The sequence below is a fragment of the Taudactylus pleione genome, unplaced genomic scaffold, assembly GCF_031769625.1.
Source record: "Taudactylus pleione unplaced genomic scaffold, aTauple2 ptg000199l, whole genome shotgun sequence".
Classification (NCBI taxonomy): domain Eukaryota; kingdom Metazoa; phylum Chordata; class Amphibia; order Anura; family Myobatrachidae; genus Taudactylus; species Taudactylus pleione.
In genome coordinates, this window is record NW_028284601.1 from 2,964,979 (window position 1) to 2,984,354 (window position 19,376).

The 19,376-nt window shown below is 44.9% G+C and overlaps 1 protein-coding gene across 1 annotated transcript in view; it reads right to left on the minus strand.

Moving 5' to 3' along the window:
* LOC148518704 (inositol-tetrakisphosphate 1-kinase-like) overlaps nt 1-19,376 on the minus strand; it is a 58,628-nt gene that overhangs the window by 25,665 nt on the left and 13,587 nt on the right. The window contains exons 5-8 of the mRNA XM_088477029.1: nt 18,891-18,983; nt 15,118-15,158; nt 10,575-10,740; nt 938-1,005 (exon numbers count right to left, since the gene is read on the minus strand). Coding sequence (XP_088333155.1) covers nt 938-1,005; nt 10,575-10,740; nt 15,118-15,158; nt 18,891-18,983 — 368 coding nt within the window. The remainder of the gene's footprint in view (nt 1-937; nt 1,006-10,574; nt 10,741-15,117; nt 15,159-18,890; nt 18,984-19,376) is intronic.

A 19,376-nucleotide genomic window follows, 5' to 3' on the forward strand; every position in this document is an offset into this window, starting at 1 on the left:
AGAGAGTAATGGCCCCCATACATCAGCAATTGATTGCAGCAATTGTGCAATTTGCAATCGATTGTGTATAAAAATCTTTCCCTTTTCAATCGATTGCAGAATTGCCACAATCGATTGAAATAGGGAAAGATTTTTTATACACAATCGATTGCAAATCTCAGAATTTCTGCAATCAATTGCTGACGTATGGGGGCCTTAACCTGCAGTAGCTGTGACCAGATTCATTCACCTCATCCAGGGGCAGATGTGTCAAAGCTTGGAGAGAGATAACGTACCAGCCAATCGGCTTCCTAGCTGTCATTTTTCAAACACAGCCTGTAAAAAGGCAGCAACAGTGATTAGTTGGTACTTTATCCACTTTACCTCTCTCCAAGTTTTGATGCCTCCCCCCCTCCAGTCAATCACCTGTAACAGGTATGATCATATTAACTTACCTCCAATAAAAACTCACCTATGTTAGCTATTATCTCACCTAGACACTCACTCATAATAGTTTTGACAAACTATTCACCTCAGCTAACAACTAAAGTGACAGGTGGGGCCAAATGTAATAGGGTGAGAGTTTAGCAGTAAACTCTCACATTGGTCAAGTTTTTTCTTCAAAATGGTAAAACATCTGGATGAGAGTTTAAATCGTGAGAGTTTTTTGAATCTGAAAACATGCGACTGTGCACGTTCTCGGACATTGGCCGAGTTTAAGAAGTGTGATAGTTTACTACTAAACTCTCTCATTTTCTAAACTTTCCCCTTATTACATTTGGCTCGTGGTGTCATAAATTCACTTCAACTATACAGACCCCCCCTTCTGCATGTAACAGACGTTTATGTGGAGCGTACATGCCTATGCACCTGGGTTATTATTAGCAGTGTCACAAACCTGTTTTGAAAGCTACACACAGAACAACAAGGTGACAACATCTCAGCCTCACACACTCACCTGTGACAGGTGCGAACAGGATTCTGCTTTGGAAACCTGGTGACTGTTGAAGAAGATTGTTGCTTGATCTGGGGATAGAAAGGACAGGAGGGAAAGAATGTTTCAACGTTCATGACCTTGGGCTCTATTTATCAACATTATTTTTACTAAAATAATGTGAAAAAGGGTGTTTTCACACCCTTTTCACATTATTTTAGTATCACCTATAGTTATTACAGGGCAATTGGAGTAGAATTCGTAAAATTCTACTCCAAGCCCTAAGTATCACTTATTTTTAGGAAAGCAGATCGCATTTCCCATAACTGTAATGGGAAATGTGATCCGACCATAGTTACTAAAAATAAATGTGAAAAAAATATCGGGGAAAGCCCTGTGATAATAACGCCAGCTGGAGGTGGCGTTATCCAGGGTCTCCCCCGGTTACCGGACTCCTGGCCTGCTCTAACGAGGAGAGCAGAGCCGGGAGTCGGTCCCTGTAATCAGCTGTGTGGTCTAAACAGACCGCAAGCTGATCACTGTAAAAAAAAAATTACTTACCTGACTCCAGGGACCGGTGATCGGGCCTCTGGTGATGTCTCCCCTCCGGTCAGCTGGTCTCCCATAGTACACTGCTGCCCGGTCATCAGGTGATCGGGCACCAGTGCAGTATGGGAGATCACCTGACCGGAGAAATGGAGAACATCACCGGAGGCCCGGAGCACACAGGTAAGTGTAAGTAAGGGAGAGGAGGGGTCGCGTGGGGTGGGGTGGGGCGGGGCTTAGTGCCAGGGGGCGGGGCTTAGCGCCGGAGGGGGGGTAGCAGCGGCGACCGGTCGGCGCATGCGCGGGCACTTAATCACGGTATTTTTTGCAAAAATACCGTGATAAGGCTCCGAAGGGGATTTGCAGGGACAGAGCTTTATCGCAAGCGCTGTCCCTGCAAGGGATTTGTAGTAAATCCCTGTGATATTGCCTGAATTCGCAATGCGAATTCACTCGGTAATATCACACTACAATCTGCATTCAATATGCGGATTGTAGTAAATAGAGCCCAAAATAATGAGTCATTCTTCCCTATAACTGGCATACAGGTAATAACAAGATACATCTACTTCCTCATTATTGCTGCTGTATAAAGAGGATTTTACTGCATTGGTATACTGTAGGGTCATGTTTTCTAAAGTTTACATAATACAAGGACAATGCGAAGATTAGATTTCCGTTTTGACAAGTCATATGGGGCCTATTCATCTCACCTAATATGGCCCGTTAACCATGTAGAAACGCTAGCTTACGCATATTTAAGTCAACGGACCATTCAGCATCAGGGTTTTCCGATAGGACTACCTGATATTCAGCAAACTCCAAAAACTGAAAGATGGTCTTCAGATGGCATTTGTTCTCGTAGCCCCACTCCTTCCTATGGGAAGGAGTTCCGGGGATGCGAAGAGGGATCCGAGCAATCCCTCTGCCGCTACCTCACTGTCTCCCCGGTGGCTTTGCGCAACCTCCGGTCACAATTGCGAAGAAGCCAGCGTCGGGGACAGGTAAATGACGCTGATTTTTGGAGCAGCTGTCCAAAAATAAATTGCTCCGTTGTTAAATATCCCCCAATGCGAGGTGGATAAGGGGGTCTATGTATTAATAATCATGGACCAGCCTCGATTATTATCTATCCATATCGCTTGGGATATTTTCATTTTTAATGAAAATATTCCTGCTATGTACAAAGGGGAACTCACAGGGACAGCGGTGGCAGTAACCACTGTCCCTGCAAGTTATATCCCCGCCATTTAGTAGAAGTCTTTTGCAGAATTGAAAGAAGCTTACAGTGCACAGTGTCAGCTTCCGCTGCTGGCCAGGGGGCTGCGCGAGAGAGATCGAAATATCTCTCTTCTGCTCCTGGAGCATCCATAGGCTTACAGCAGGTTACATCATCTGAAGATGGTGTAAACTACTGGGGCTAAACTCCGAAAAGCATCACTTTTTGGAATTTAGTACACAGGGGTCAGGTCGTAGTCCCCATTGATAATAATGGGGACTGCAATCTAAAGTGCTAAGCACTTTGCCAGAGATTTCTGTGAAATCTCCTGCATTGTGCTTTTAGTACATAACAACAATAACTAGAGTTCACGCAGGTGGACAAAGCCCCGGCATCTGGCGGAAGGAGCTGGACAGGAGCGGAGGGATCCAAAAGGAGCTTGGTGAATATAGGTCCCCATACTAGTGTATGGGGACAGTGGGCCACTTCAGTAGAGCAGGAGATATCTGTGATACTAGTGTATGGGGACAGCGGGCCACATCGAGAGAGAAAGGTAAGCAGGAGATATCTGTGATACTAGTGTATGGGGACAGAAGGCAACTTCGGGAGAGGAAGGTAAGCAGGAGATATCTGTGATATTAGTGTATGGGGACAGCGGGCCACATCGGGAGAGAAAGGTAAGCAGGAGATCTCTGTGATATTAGTGTATGGGGACAGCGGGCCACATCAGGAGAGAAAGGTAAGCAGGAGATCTCTGTGATATTAGTGTATGGGGACAGCGGGCCACATCGGGAGAGAAAGGTAAGCAGGAGATCTCTGTGATATTAGTGTATGGGGACAGCGGGCCACATCAGGAGAGAAAGGTAAGCAGGAGATCTCTGTGATATTAGTGTATAGGGACAGCAGCTCACTTCAGGAGAGGAAGGTAAGCAGGATATCTCTGTGATATTAGTGTATGGGGACAGCGGGCCACATCAGGAGAGAAAGGTAAGCAGGAGATCTCTGTGATATTAGTGTATGGGGACAGCGGGCCACATCGGGAGAGAAAGGTAAGCAGGAGATCTCTGTGATATTAGTGTATGGGGACAGCGGGCCATTCCGCCAGAGGAAGGTAAGTAGGAGATATCTGTGATACTAGTGTATGGGGACAGCAAGCAACTTCGGGAGAGGAAGGTAAGCAGGAGATATCTGTGATACTAGTGTATGGGGACAGCGGGCCACATCGGGAGAGGAAAGTAAGTAGGAGATATCTCCTGCGTTACATTTTTGATGAATGGCCCAATAACTTCATTTCTACAAAAATAGGTGAAAATTTTCATTTTCACCTGCTTTTGTAGAAATTAATTGATAATGAATAGACCCCTCAGGGAGAAGTAAAGCAACTTCTGTTTTGGGAGTTTTTTTAACACCAATAATTATATTCTGCCTAGTTTGTTGGAATTCTTAAAACAAAAAACAAATACATGGACACATCGTTGTGTAAAATGGGTCACATTCGGACATATTCTGTATATTTTAATGAATTCCAGCTACATTTGTTTTAGTTTCCTTGAACTCATGAGCAGTTGTCCCAGGCTAGTGCCACATAAATCAACAAAATAAACCCTAGCGCAAACCTAAGCCAAGAACCTATATATGTCCACCGAAATTAAATAGATGCAACTCCCAGCTTGGCAATACTGTTTTGCCAAATGCACCAAAGAACAAACAAGATAGGTAAAGTTATGTTCACACGAATATATATATATATATATATATATATATATATATATATATATATACATAAGTCGATAAAGTGAATGGTGAGTAAAGCGCCTATAGCCTTAATTTCACTCCGCTGTTGGGATCAAGATATTTGTCATACTGGGGAAAGTTCAAAGTCACCAGTAAAAGGTGCAAAGTGCTGTATTGTAAACAACCTTGATTATATGTCCTGTAGCACTTGTCGGAAAGTAGAGGGAGGTAGCTTGACTTCACTGCAATTATTAGTCTCTATCCTGTGCTTGATCTCCAAATTATAGGTTGTCAGTACGGGGGGGGGGGTAGAGTGACGGACCAAATGCATAATGGACCCGGCACTATTCTCAACCTCATGCAGTCTCGTATAATGCAATAAGCCGGAAAGAGGGGAGGGGTGATTAGATCCTCTCTTATGCTGGCCATGCACGGGACGATTGATCACACGATTTGGGCAGTTTTTACAGGTTGGGCAGACCAATCTTATGAAAATAGTTGTATTTTGAGTCTTCTGCGACCCCGCCCTCATCTAGTTGGATCGCAGATCAGATGGTTTTGCAGAGAGATCTCAACTGATCGTGTAGGAGTTGACACACATTATGTGATGTGATTGAGCAAATCGTATGGTCTTACGTGAAATAGTTGCATTTTAAATACAAATCGTCCTGTATCTGAAGGGAATAATTTCAAGGGAAATCGTACAACTGATCTGACCAACTTTTGAATCTCACCGTGTATGGCCACCTTTACCCTCCTTTTAGAAGCTGGCGTTCACGTATTATGCAGCCACGGCAGTGCCAGTGTGGTAGGTATAGCGCTTGGTCTCACAGTGTTTTAAAGGACAAATCAAGGTACCATATGCTGGAGCCCTGGAGGGTAGTAGTCCTAACCGGTTTCTCTGCCAATATTCAGGGGCAGTTTCATCAGAGGGTCATATTCTGTATATTTTAATGACGTCCAGCTACATTTGTTTTGGTTTCCTTGAACTCATGAGCAGTTGTCCCAGGCTAGTGCCACATAAATGTCTCTGTGCTCCAGCAAAATCTTGCAATAAACATCAAATATGACTAAAATAAGTGCTTGATTGTGTCCCTCTAAAGTCTAGAAGGACTTGTATCTCCTCTGTAGACATACACCCCAACACCGAGGCTCGTGATCTGTCTAAACTCCTGTCCACATCCAACCAAAAACCAGCCAAACCATCTAGACTGTATATGCGTAGTTACTATCATTTTAAAGGTATTTCCTGGGATACTTGCCATTGAGCCAGTGGGACAAATGTTCAAGAGCAATGTACTGCCCTTAATGTTACATAGATTACTTGCATTTGATTATGATGTGCATATTCAAAAGAAATAATCCCGCACCAGTTTGGTTATATGTTTGTTATGCTCTTCGGTCTTTTTCTCATCTAATAATTTTTTATACGGTATTTAAACCGGAATCAGTATGAATGACCACCGGCCCTCTGGCAGGGGATTAGGTAAGTATAACTAACACTACGCCCCCCGCCTAACCCTAAACCTCCCTTAGGGGGTGCCTAACCCCCCTAAGTGCCTAAACCTAACCCCCCCCTTTCCCCGCAGCCTAAACCTAAGTCTCCTGGGGGGGTGCCTAACCCTAACCTCCCCCCGGGGGTGCCTAACTCTATCCCCCCCCTTCCCCTAGCCTAACCCTAGCCCTCCCAGGGGGGTGCCTAACCCTAAATCCCCCCTGGGAGACCCTAACCTAACCCTCCCCCTCCCATGGCTGTCTGCGCCCGCCACCCGGCTTACCTTCGTTCGGTATGCCGGGTATCGCGCTCCCGGCGTGGGTGTAATGATAGTCGTAAGGATTTCGATGCCTGTCATTAGTACCCTGCCGGGATTTGACAGTCGGGGAGCCGGCGGTCGGCATTTCGACCCTTGGCTTCCTGACTGCATCCATTTAAACCATTCTTAGATATTGATGAGGTGCTACCCACTACTCCACCGAGACCATAAACACCAACACAAGAAAAAGGTGCACTAAAGGCCTAATTAATAATAATAATTAATGAATCTTTATTAGTATACGTTAAATTAATCTTATATATAAATTCATTGGTCTGTTTGTCTGTCTATCCAGTTGTGCATTTGGACACCCCTACACCGATTGGGGTGAAACCAATGCAAGGTGGCCCAGTTGGATCCTGGCCAGGTTTTAGGGGTTTAGGGTCCCAGTCAGACCATCTGCTGGCGTAAGCTGGACAGAACGTTGAACCGGGGAGTCTGTTCTGAGCCTTCCACTGGATGAATTTGTACGATATCACATAATAAAACTAAATAACTTGAAGATTTAAAGCCAGACAATGTCGGGAACTTCAGCTATTAAAAAAAATATATATATATATATATATATATATATATATATATATATATGAGAGAGAGAGACACAGATTTCCAAATGGTGGCGCTCAAAGAAAAAAATGAGACTCAGTCACATAGGTAGGCCAGCGTTTCAAAACTCTATGGCGGTATTTTCATCAGGGTGCAAGTGAGGAAAATACCGCAATAGAGTATTGAAACGTTGGTCTACCTATGTGACTGAGTCTCATTTTTTTCTTCCAGCGCCACCATTTGGAAATCTTTATTTAGGCTATATATATATATATGTATATGTCCATAAAAGAAAGTAATGGTACTCGGTCTTTTTTAAATGCAAAAAATACTATATTTCAAGTACGGTTCATAAATGCATATAGTCGACGTTTCGGTGCTCGGTGGCACCTTTGTCAAGACAATTAGCAATAATAAAAATCCTACAGCTTTTTTATTACTGCTAACTGTCTTGACAAAGGTTTATTTAAAAAAGACCCTGAGTGTCGTTCCTTTCTTTTATGAACATTGTATGTGGGTGTCTCACACCACTCTTGGTTCAGGACACCTGGGCATATTGGGACCATCGATATGTGAGTGCCGGAATTTTTTGCAGTTATATATATACATATATATATATATATATATATATGGAATTGAATTGCCGGCGGCCGACAGTGGATGGCCGACAGTGGATGGCCGACAGGATCAAGATCTCGACAGGGGTAGGTAAGTACCCTAAGCTCCCCTGTCCTCCCCTAACCCTCCCTTAGTGGTGCCTACACCTAATCTCCCCCCTAGTGCCTAACCTACCCCCGCGGGTGCCTAACCCTAATCCCCCCTAACCGCTCCCTAAACCTAACCCTCCCGAGGGGGTGCCTAGCCCTAATCTCCCACCCCCCAAACCTAACCCCAACCCCGCTAGACTCCCTAATCCTAACTCTCCCCGGTATTTTGACGCCTATCATAAATCTCTAGCCGGCATTCCACTGTCGGGATTGTGACCGGCCGGACATAACTACATCCCATATATATATTATATATATATATATATGTGTGTGTGTGTTTCACTGCTGCATATGGCTTCTACTGGAGATCACTTCTCCCTGTTTCCAGCTGCGTGACACAGATGTGTGTTTAGAATGACAATTAGAATAAACAGAGTTGTATTGCTGCAGCCACAGGGATGCTAACGTACGTTTCACCTGCAGCTGCTTTCTCAAGGCACCAGATGATCTTATGATGACTTGAGAAAGCAGCCGACGGTGAAACGTACATTGGCATCTCTGTTATTATTATCAGGAACAAGTAAATATTTGTTTAAGCTATACTAGATTTTTCTCTCTCACCCATAAATAACAAGTGGTCTGGGAATGAAATAGGCAGTTTTTATAATGACTGTATTGCTGCATTGTAACAATTCAGTGTATCTTTATAAATAAACTGCTACATTAAGATCATAGGTAAAATCATATTCTGTTTCCCAGTATCCCTTGGTGTGGGATATTATATTTTAACTACTATTCTAATACCATAATAAATATCCTGAACACAACACACAGGGAACAGGGTCCTTTGAAAACTAAAACAAATTTTCCTCATTGAGAATATATTCTATGTGAATGTCAAAAGGAGACTAAATATTAAGAGCTATTTAAGTTTTACTATAAAACAGAGACAAAAGGCACAAGCCACAGGTTTTTCATATATTTGAATACAGGTTAAGTCTCCCATATCCAAATATTCCAAAATACGGAATTGTTTTAGCATGACTGAGATAGTGACACCTTTGCTTTTTGATGGCTCAATGCACACAAACTTTGTTTAAGGCACAAAATTATTAAAAATATTCTATAAAATTACCTTCAGGCTGTGTGTATAAGTGTATATAAAACATACATGAAATTCATGTATGTACACAAGAGCCACAAGATGATTGAAAATACTGTAGAAAATTGCCTGCAGACTGTGTGTATAAGGTGTATATAAAACATAAATGCATTCTGGGCCTGATTCAGAGCCGGATGCTCTGACCAGAGCGCTCGATCTGAATCAGGGCCCTCTTCCCTAAAAATGGAGCGGCCTCGGGCTTGCGAGGAGACCCTGCGGTAGGGTCTCGGTGACTGCAAGCCCTGGAGTGATTTTGGCTCTATCAGAGCCAAAATCACTCCCACTGAAATGACTAGTGATATCAGTGGGGCCGGATCCAGACGGTAGGCGTTCCCATGGGAACGCCTCTGTCTGGCAGCCACGCCCCCGGCACGCCCACCAAAGGGGGCGTGCTGTCAGTCACCATCGACAGCACGCCCCCTTTGGTGCGAGACCCCGAGCGACGTATTTCTTGTCGCTCGCCGGGTCTCGCGCATGCGCACGACGGAGCTCCCTCCATTGTGCGCATGCGCATTTGCCCAACATCGACCCGCTTGCGAGCGACCTTCGCTCGCGAGCGGGTCTGAATGACCCCCTCTGTGTTTAGATTTGGGTCCCATTCCCAAGATATTTAATTATGGTATGCAAATTTTCCAAATTACGGAATATTCCGATATCCAAAATACCACTTGTCCCAAGCATTTTGGATATGGGAGACTCAACCTGTATACACATTCTATTTTTTCGACACCATCTATATTTTAATATTTCACCATTTTGCAATTATCTATATATTATTTTAAAGTATAATAATAATAAAGATTCATTAAGTTTTATTATTATTTTTATTTAGGTCTTTAGTGCACCTACACAAACACATATCAATGGGGACAACGAGCTGACCCCTATGTACCAGACTCCAAAAAGTGAAGCTTTTCGGCGTTTAGCCCCAGGAGTTAACACCATCTTCAGGTGTGTAAACTACTGTAAGCTTACGGAGGCTCCAGGTGCAGGAGAGAGATCTTTCAATCTCTCTCTCGCAGCCTCCAGCCAGTTCCGGAAGCTGACACTGTGCGCATGTGTAGTGTCAGCTTCCCCCAGGGAAGTCTTTAACTTCTTCTAAATGCTGGGAATATAACTCTCGTGGACACTGATTACCGCAACCGCTGTCCCTGCGAGTTCCCCTTTGTACATAATGGGGATATTTTCAATAAGCGGTCTATTCATTATCACTTAATTTCTACAAAAGTAGGTGAAAATTAAAATTTTTACCTGCTTTTGTAGAAATTAAGTTTTGGGGCCATTCATCAAAAATCCTTCTAGCCTTTCTCTCATGACATGGCACGCTGTCCCCATACAATAGTATGGGGACAGAAATTCATCAAGCTCTGAAAATACAATATCTTCAGTGCTAAGTTTCACTGCTCTGAAAGGAGCAGCGAATACGTTTGAGGAGTCAGCTGATTTTCAGATCAGCTATCTCCGCGCTGGAGCAATGATGAATTGCTCCGACGCTCACCGTGAGTAGGAACGTTAATTATCGGGGTCCGACCCCGATAATTAACATAATGAACAGACCGCTAAATATGAATATATCCCCGGCGATATGGATAGATAATAATGGCGGCTGGTCTTTGTTTATTAGTACCTAGACCCCTTTTTCTAGTGTTGGTGTTTTTGATTATGATGCTTTTGCATTTTAACTACTGAATACCTTTAATAACTACGAATGTACATATTAACTTTTATAGTCAAAATAATTAGAACATACGGCAAAAATTGACTATTCTGTGTGTGCAATTGGTCAGTATTGAAAAATAGGGACATTCCCGGGGACAGCCATTTCTAGTGACACGTTTAAACTCGGGACAGTCTCTGGTATAGTTGGCTTCTATGCATAAAGAATACACAACACACCCACATCCCTTACAGAATTAACACCAATCTTACTGACCTGTCTCCCCAAGAGGGAAATTGCGTATGGAAGGTCTCTGCACCACAAAACGCTGCGATCCCACCACAAACACCTTATAAAGAGTGGCACTGTGGTTAATGAAGCTCTGTAGGAGGCAGGGAGGAGTCACTTCATTTAGGCCCTGCTCATTAAATATCAGGGACATCTGCAATATAAGAGCACAGTGGTCACACAGACCCTCGGAAAGGATTGGCAAAAGCAACCTCAACACCTGAAGCGGGTTAAAGAGCCATTTAACCTAATATACAAACTGTTACGTGAAAGTGAAAGAGCTACTAATAGCATTCACATTAGACTATTCAACATTTGAGAGTAGCATTAATATTCAATAACACACAAAGTTAATAAAATAACTCAATCATAGTAGTCTGTGAAGGAAGTTATGCAAAGGAATTCCTAGGTGTAGCCTATGGGGCCCATTTATCAACGTGCATTTGAGGTCAATTCCCCGAAAACACCTGTTTTCGGGGGTTTACCTCAACTACTTAGTATCCCCGAATGTATGAAGGAGGGACCGCAGCAGGTATCTCCGATACCTGCTGCGATCCCTCCATTGCCGCCGGCAGCCGCCTCCCCCATAGGTTCTATGGGGGATGCGATGCTGCCAAATGTATCAATATCGGGAATGCGAAGCATTCCCGATATTGACCCCAGCAGCTAACGCTATCTGAAGATAGCGTTAGCCGCTGTGTCCTATGGACACTTACCGCATTTCAGCCGGCGGAGGGATCTTCCAGATCCCTCCGCCGGCAATGGGCGCCGCTCATGTGCAGTCCTCGGGACTGCGCATGCGCAGTAGCCCGGAATGCGCTCCGGCCACATCGCAGGGACGGGCTCTTTTCGGAGCCCGTCTACCTGCATGTGCCGGGTCATACATTCGGCCGGTATGATCGCATTTTGCAATGCGATCATGGGCGATACTGCATGCCCTGATCGCATTGCAAAATGCGATCCTTAATAAATGGGCCCCTATATCCGACAATGACTGGCCTCTAACTACATTCCCCTTTTGGGTCATTACCTAATCTACAAAATGTCTGAGGGGTCTCTTTACTAAGCTGTGTTAGGAGACAGAGTGAAAAGTGATAAGGTGCCAGCCAATCAGCTCCCAACTGTCATTTCACAGGCTGTGTTTGAAAAATGACAGTTGGGAGCTGATTGGCTGGCACCTTATCACTTCCTTATCACTTTTCACTCTGTCTCCTAACACTGCTTAGTAAATAGACTCCTGAGTTCCAAATGACCTGCTCTAATTCCATGTATCATATTAGTTTACTTATCTTAATTATCTTCTCTTTAGCATTGAACGCCTGGGGGCTGTTACCATTGGTTATTCTACTTTTGTGCTGCATCGGTAAACCAGGAGTGTTCTCAGTATGTGATCTACTTGATATCACCTTGTTCTTTCTATTGTATAACCTTCCACCATATTCCCACCATAGGTGTTTTTGTTTGCTGAGGTTGTAGCGCATGAGGTGGTGCCTGCTTCCCTGTCTGCGTAATTTGCTGGTCGCACGCCTGAGACTTAGTTTATGCAAATACCGCTACAATGCCCTTCCCTGGTGTACACCCGTGAGTCTGAATGTGAAAGACTGAGACGACCACTTTCATTGTCTATAGATGCTGCAATCCTGCTTTCATCATCTTTAGTCTCCACCATCGGTCTGAGACGACCACTGTCAGCATCCATACATGCTGTAGTACCAATTGGTGTGTCTAAAGACCCCACCATCGGTCGCACCAACTAAACTTGCACAAGCACTATGGAAGGGGCAGATTTTCTATCTGACAATGGCCTCCCATGTGAGTGATTAAGGGGTCTATTTACTAAGCAGTGTTAGGAGACAGAGTGAAAAGTGATAAGAAAGTGATAAGGTGCCAGCCAATCAGCTCCCAACTGTCATTTTTCAAACACAGCCTGTGAGATGACAGTTGGGAGCTGATTGCCTGGCATCTTATCACTTTCTTATCACTTTTCACTCTGTCTCCTAACACTGCTTAGTAAATAGACCCCTAAGCCTCTGTGTTCGCAAGCACTTCAGCGTCATGCCTGCAACACTTCCATAACACGCCCATAAGACTGACAAGCTCTCTGCGTCTGAATAGCCTCCCCCCAGTTAGCGCCCAGGAATGCAGAATACATTTTCTATGTACTCCTCCGTGCATGCACCTGACATTGCAGCTGCGATATTGTAGGGTTACAGTCGGGCGCATTAGCCTTAGTGTCTGTATGAGAAATTGCTCTGCTGGAGCCTGGATGAGTCTTCGGGCTGGTATCCTGGTAGTCTGATACTACCTCCGTGCTATTTTACTCTTGCCATGGCTTGTCTTCTCATGGGAACCCCAGATTCTGCCTGCAGTGCCTTAGATGCCAAACACACTGCATTCGCACACTGCAGCCCTAATAGCAATTCAATACACGAGATGGCTTTAAATTAAAATAAATTCCTATCACTCACGCAAAGCGTTTTTTGTGTTTCTGCCTGAGACCTAATTCTCAAACTTCTTTTAAATATATACAGCACCCAAATATTGTGCATAAATGTATTTATCCAACTGAGACACCCAAACCAAAGGAGCACCGGTCATTCTGCATAACATATGCAATTTGATTTATACATTCCAAATATATTCACCCTAACAGGCCCCATATTATCTTGGTAGGAGAACCATATAGCCAGAAAGTCAGATTTGCCTCAGCCTCTCCAATACAGTATTTTAGAACATATTTTCTTACGCCTGCACATATTTCGAGAAAGTCGCATTATCGTAGGAGACTGTAACAGGACATTGCACATTAGATAAAACTCCATTCCTACTCAATTAATGGTTAACTGACTCCAAGGCTCGGCTAAATCACCTACAACATAATGGCTTAGCTCACATCTCTTGGACAATGACATTACTTTGTACTTACATCCTCACCAAGCCTATTCCATAATGGATTTGATGTTTGCGGACTGACAGTGTACACATTACATCAGATGCTATAATTCAGTACGCTTTTATGCATCCCATATTCTGGCTGTGTGGACACTGCCTGGCACTGAGCGATGCTATTCAGCTTCTTTCAACTACAGAGTCCTAACAGTTTTTCCCAATCGTGCTCAATTTAATGTGCACATAGCCCTACAGGATCTTACATCAGCAGATATGGACACCTTATGTTCTAGGCCTGAACTAAGGCCATTCATAAAAAAAGATTGAAAATACTGATCTTTTTGGTTCAAGCTAATGATAGTAGCCCAGTGTAAATGTGTAAAGTATATAACTATCCATTGTCTTCTATACCTCAGTCAGTTCTCTCTCCATGTACATACCCTTGTCTTATGAAACGCTTTTGGAAAACTTAAATCTATAACATCAACAGATCCAACAAAGCTCTAGTTTGAACCTTACTTCCTTATAAAAGTAAATCATATTTGTCTGGCAGACTGGATGCACCATAAGCCATGCTGGCATTCATTATGCAGCGGACTCTGGGGAAAGCTTCCCCATGCCAGAGGCGGATGAAGCCTTCAGGGGGCCCGGGACACTTAAGAAAGGGAGGACCACCTCCACTCCTCTGGCCCTCCCCCTTTAGTCAGCACTGCCAGTACTTGTCATACGGCCCGCCCCCACTTGTCATCCAGCTCACCCCCACTTATCGTACGGCCCACTCCCACTCATCAACCGCCCTGCCCCCACTTGTCATCCAGCCCACCCCCACTTATCGTCCGGCCCTCCCCCACACGTCATCTGGCCCTTAGAAAATGCATGGGAGTGCAGCAATGTGTTCTGGAGCACCGTGTCCCACGTACCCCATTAATCTGGCTCTGACTGAGGCAGTACAAGGGGATGGTAATAGCAGCAAATAATCATATGAAGCATTTGTTCTTTTCTGAATGGCAGCAGATTCATGCATGCACAGAGACTTTCAGGACAGGCTGGTGAAGAAATAAGAGTCCAGCTATTATTAACACACAGTCCCAATTTGAGGGGCTTCTGGTGTATGTGCAATAAAATGGTGAAATGCATTATTACAGTACTTTATGGTGAAGAGACGACTTCCATATAGTATTGATTTATTCCATTTGTTCTGTTCTATTAGTGATGTTTTTCGTTTTTTTCTGTTACTTTGTTTATTTGCAAAATGTAAAGTATATGCAATCTTTTATCTGACAGAGCCATGGGCACGCCCACTAAGATGCAGCGACACCCCTATTATGCCACAGCCACGCCCCCATGCCCCAATCCAAACTTCCAAATGGTGGGGTATGTGTAACATGAATTAGTCTATGTAGGCTATATCCCCACAACCTTTTCCTGGCATTAATTCCCGCTGTGATTACAGAAGAGTATAACATCAGCTATTTCTGTATTTCCTACAGTTATTGTACTTTATCATTTAATGGCTAATTATTATTAGTTTCTTACACTTTTTTTGCTGTGTATGCACTGGAAATACATATTGTCACTTGAGATGGATTAACCATTTCCAGACACCACACGTTATTGTAAAATAATACATGAAGATACAAACCTCGTGTGAGCTTGGCCCGTGAGCTACTTGAGTTTTGCAGACTGCAAGAGAGATAATGGCATATTATTTATATGCTGGATAAAGTGGCTATACATGTCAGTATTTGTTCTTATCCTGTATTTCTGAACAACTCCACTGCATCTCTTTACATGCTTTTATTTTCTATGTGCATGTATAAATGCATAGTACTACTTTTCTTAATCAGCATGTTGGGTGCAACTCTCACTCTCTGGGCCTGATTCAGAGCCGGACGCTCTGACAGAGCGCTCGCTCTGAATCAGGGTCAGGCATTCTTTTTTTCAGAACGGCCTCCTGGCCGCTCGCATAGCTGTGGGTGACCACCCCAGCTATAGCGAGCGGCCAGGAAGATGGTCGCGATGGTCTTGACCATCGCGACCATCGGGCTTGCGACGAGACCCTTGTGGTAGGGTCTCATTGCCGTAAAAGGCCCAGAGAGATTTCGGCTCAAAGAGAGCCGAAATCTCTCCCACTGTGTCAGTGGGGCCGGCCCCAAATGGAGGCTTTCACATGGGAACGCCTCCGTTTGGGCAGCCACTCCCCCGACCCGCCCACCAAAGGGGGCGTGCTGTCACTCAACATTGACAGCACGCCCCCTTTGGTACGAGACCCAGAGCAACGGAGTGCCCGTCGCTATCCGGGTCTCCCGCATGCGCACGACGGAGCCGGCTCCGTCGTGTGCATGCCTACTGGCCTACCATCGACCCAGTTGCGAGCGCACAGCGCTTGTGACCGGGTCTGAATCAGGCCCTCTGTCATTAGTTTACATATAGTAGGCGCTGCACAGTTAACTTTCCCTTCGGCTTCTATGCTGGGTGTAATTCTCAGTGTTTTCCATCAAACATAGGAACTGGAGAAGAGCAAATATAACAAGGCTGTATTATGATCATGCTGTATTGTGTCACATTCATGGGCTCATTGTCCTGTCTGACACATGGGATTTATAGAGATCCACCTGCCGGGCAGCAAATAATGCACTAGGAGCACAAATAACAATTGTCCACCCACAGAAGCAGGTGATGTACTGCAGAATAACTTGCTGCGCACACAGTAACACACCTCAAGAACTTTGCCCTCTTAAGTCTATGTTACTCAGATCCCCACCCCTCACCTGAGATAAGGAGTCATTAAGCCAGGGAGGGAGCTGCCACCTCCCTGTGCCCACAGACAGGTGACTGTACACACTCACCTGGAAGCCTAGAGGACCTCTCTTGGGATCACTGTACATGTCATTTTATAAATAGGTGTAAATTATAAGGGCACAGACGTGCCCTTATATTAAGGCTGAATCAAAAAAAAACTGAATTCTCCCATAGAGAACTCCCGAGGGGGGCATGGTGTTTAAAGGGCTACACCTCAAAAGCTATTGGAGGTAGCAAGCTGAAATTTGGCATGGGCGGGTAGAACTGTCACTGGGTGCTGCCTGCCAAATTTCAGTGCAAAAACTTTAAAAATTGGGATTTGGGAGTAATCTAAATTTCCAACTGTCAGTTTTTTCTGACACTCAATCAGGACCACTTTTCTGCTGTTCTCTATGGGGCATTTTTGGGAAGACATAACTCATGGTAGGGGGCGAATTTAGACTTGGGGTTTGTTTTATTAGGTAGCTATTGTTCCAGGGTAGGTGCTTTTGGGGTTTAGGTAATTGAGAAAGTTACAGTTTTTAAACTATTACCTCACAAATCTGCCGTTATAGAGATAGGAAGTTTCAACTTGTTGCACAGCCTCAGTAGAAGCATCCAGCAGGTGTGCACACTGTGGCTTCACTTGGGTGCACCAAGATGACTGCCTTTTGGGGGTGATAGAGGTGGAGCGACCCGGCAATGGCAGTGGGTGGAAGCGGGGACACGGCAGCGGTGGAGCGGGCAGTGGTGGTGGATCGGGCGGCTGCATGGTTCGAGCTACAGTGGTGGTGGTGATGGTGTGGCCTGCGGGACCCGGCAGCGGTGGCGGGACCCGGCGTCTGTGCCGGTGTTGGCAGCGGGCCTGGATCCGAGAGGATCTAGTCCCTGCCAGCCATTCTTAAAAGGGTTAAGTTAAAAAAAGAAATTATGTAGTGTCCCCTTCCCAAAAGCATAACCAGCCCCGGGCTGCTCAGCCAGTCCTGGTTCCTAAAATTACAGGGAAATCTACATGTAGGGTTCCCCCATAATTTAGGAACCAGCACCTGGCTGTAGGGTCAGTACTGGGTTTAAATATAGAGGGGAATAAATGTGTAGGGGGTCCCCCTATATTTAAAAACAGCACAGGACCCAAACCGACTGGGGTGTAATGTAACAGCCAGGAGTCTCTATCATTGGGTCTCCAGGGCCAAAACATTAACACCCCAAGCTGGTCAGCCCAAGCCGGGGATCTCAGGGGAAGTGGAGAAGAGGACCCCCTCTCTGAAACCTCAGGCTTAGGCTGAAGCCCGGGGCTCTTCCCCACACCCCTGGCCTGTGGGTAAGGGGGTAATAATGTGGAAAATAGTTCAAAACTATTGTATTTTACAGTGGAACTACAGGTGCCAGCATGCCTGCCCTTTTGCACTTGTGGAACTACAAGTGCCAGCAGGCAGCCGGCACCCATACCTCCACTGTAAAATAAATAGTTAAAAAAACACCCATCTGCATCACTTTGGCTCCCCCCCTCTGTACTGCTTAATCTTCCCCCCTCTACATGCCTTTGTCTCACCCATCCACGCCGCTCTGTCTCTTCCCCCATCCACACCACTCTTATCCCATCTGCGCAGCTCTATCTTCTGCTCAGACCTCAATTCAATAGACTGCATGTGTGTATTCCAATGAGCACACAATTCTGTGAAATAGCAGCTCCACCATTTTGTGAGTGACAGCACAGTGATGTGTATTCTGATTAAGATGGATGTATGGAGTGAGAAGGATGTTGGAACCTACTGAGATTGTTGTGGTGATCCAATGGGAAGATTGTGGGCACTGAGTGGGATGTGGGAGCCACATAACTGCTCAGACCTCAGTTGCATAGACTGCATATGGGTATTCCAATGAGCACACAATTCTATAAATATGCAGCTCCACCATTTTGTGAGTGACAACAATCTCACACTGTGAGAGTGCTGAAACTGCCGGCAGTGGCCGGCAGTGCACTGAGCTGTGCGCGGCCAGCGCCGGAGTTATAGACTCTGGGCACTAGAGTGTGCCCAGAGTCTATAGTGTCTGCACACGTCACCGGGAAAATGGCTGCGGCTGCCATTTTCCCTGTACTGCGCCGCGGCCATTTTCCAGACGTTTTACAGCACCGGACCCAAGCCGACGTGGGACTCCGGAGAGGTAAGTAATATTATGGATGCAGGGTGTGCGGTGCGGGGGCCCCCTTGACCCAGGGGCATGTGTTCCCCGCACACCCTGCACCCATTATATATACGCCCCTGTTTTCAATGTACAATGTTATAGGTCACAAACACACGGCATAAATGTGTACACATGTTTATATGGGTTCCATACAAAAGGTCGACAATGAAAAGGTTGACAATGATTTGGTCGGCACCAGAAGGTCGACACGGAAGAAGGTCAACATGACAAAAGGTCAACATAACAGAAGGTAAACAGGATCAAAAGGTTGACAGTTTCAAAAGGTCGACATAAAAATGGTCGACACAGAAATGGTTGACATTTTTTTTATTGTTTGGGTTAGGGTTAGGCACTTTTCCATGATGACCTTTTGGTGTCAACCAAATTATTGCTGACCTTTTGTATCACACCCACTTATATAACGGTGCGGAGGCCAGATATCCTTACTGATGGGGAAGGTGAGATGGGCTCTGGCTAGTGCTACCACATCACTACGTTTGGTCTTCAGCTCCACACATGGAGGGGAGAACACACTGACCCCTGCAGGACACAAAAAATAAAACAATTAGCGATGAATGATTATCATGCCTGGGTTCATCCAACTGCCACCTTGCACTGCTGCCCTGGCTCGCCGATCTGTCATGAAGGATTGTGCTACAGATGCCCTGGCTCAATGAACTGCCATCTTGCATAGCCCCACAGATGCCATGACTTAAGAGATAACTATCTTCGTGTGGTTTAGAATTTGTTGGGTCTTGGCCAGTTGTGTGGCCTTGAATCAACTAGCAGAGAGTTCACTTATAATTGCTAATGCTAATAAAATAAAATACTAGTTTTACATTTTGGTTTTGGACACCGACATCTCAAAAGAAAAAAAAATTACAAAAATTAGTTTATATAATTTTGCACCATAAACAATTTTTTTTTAATGCT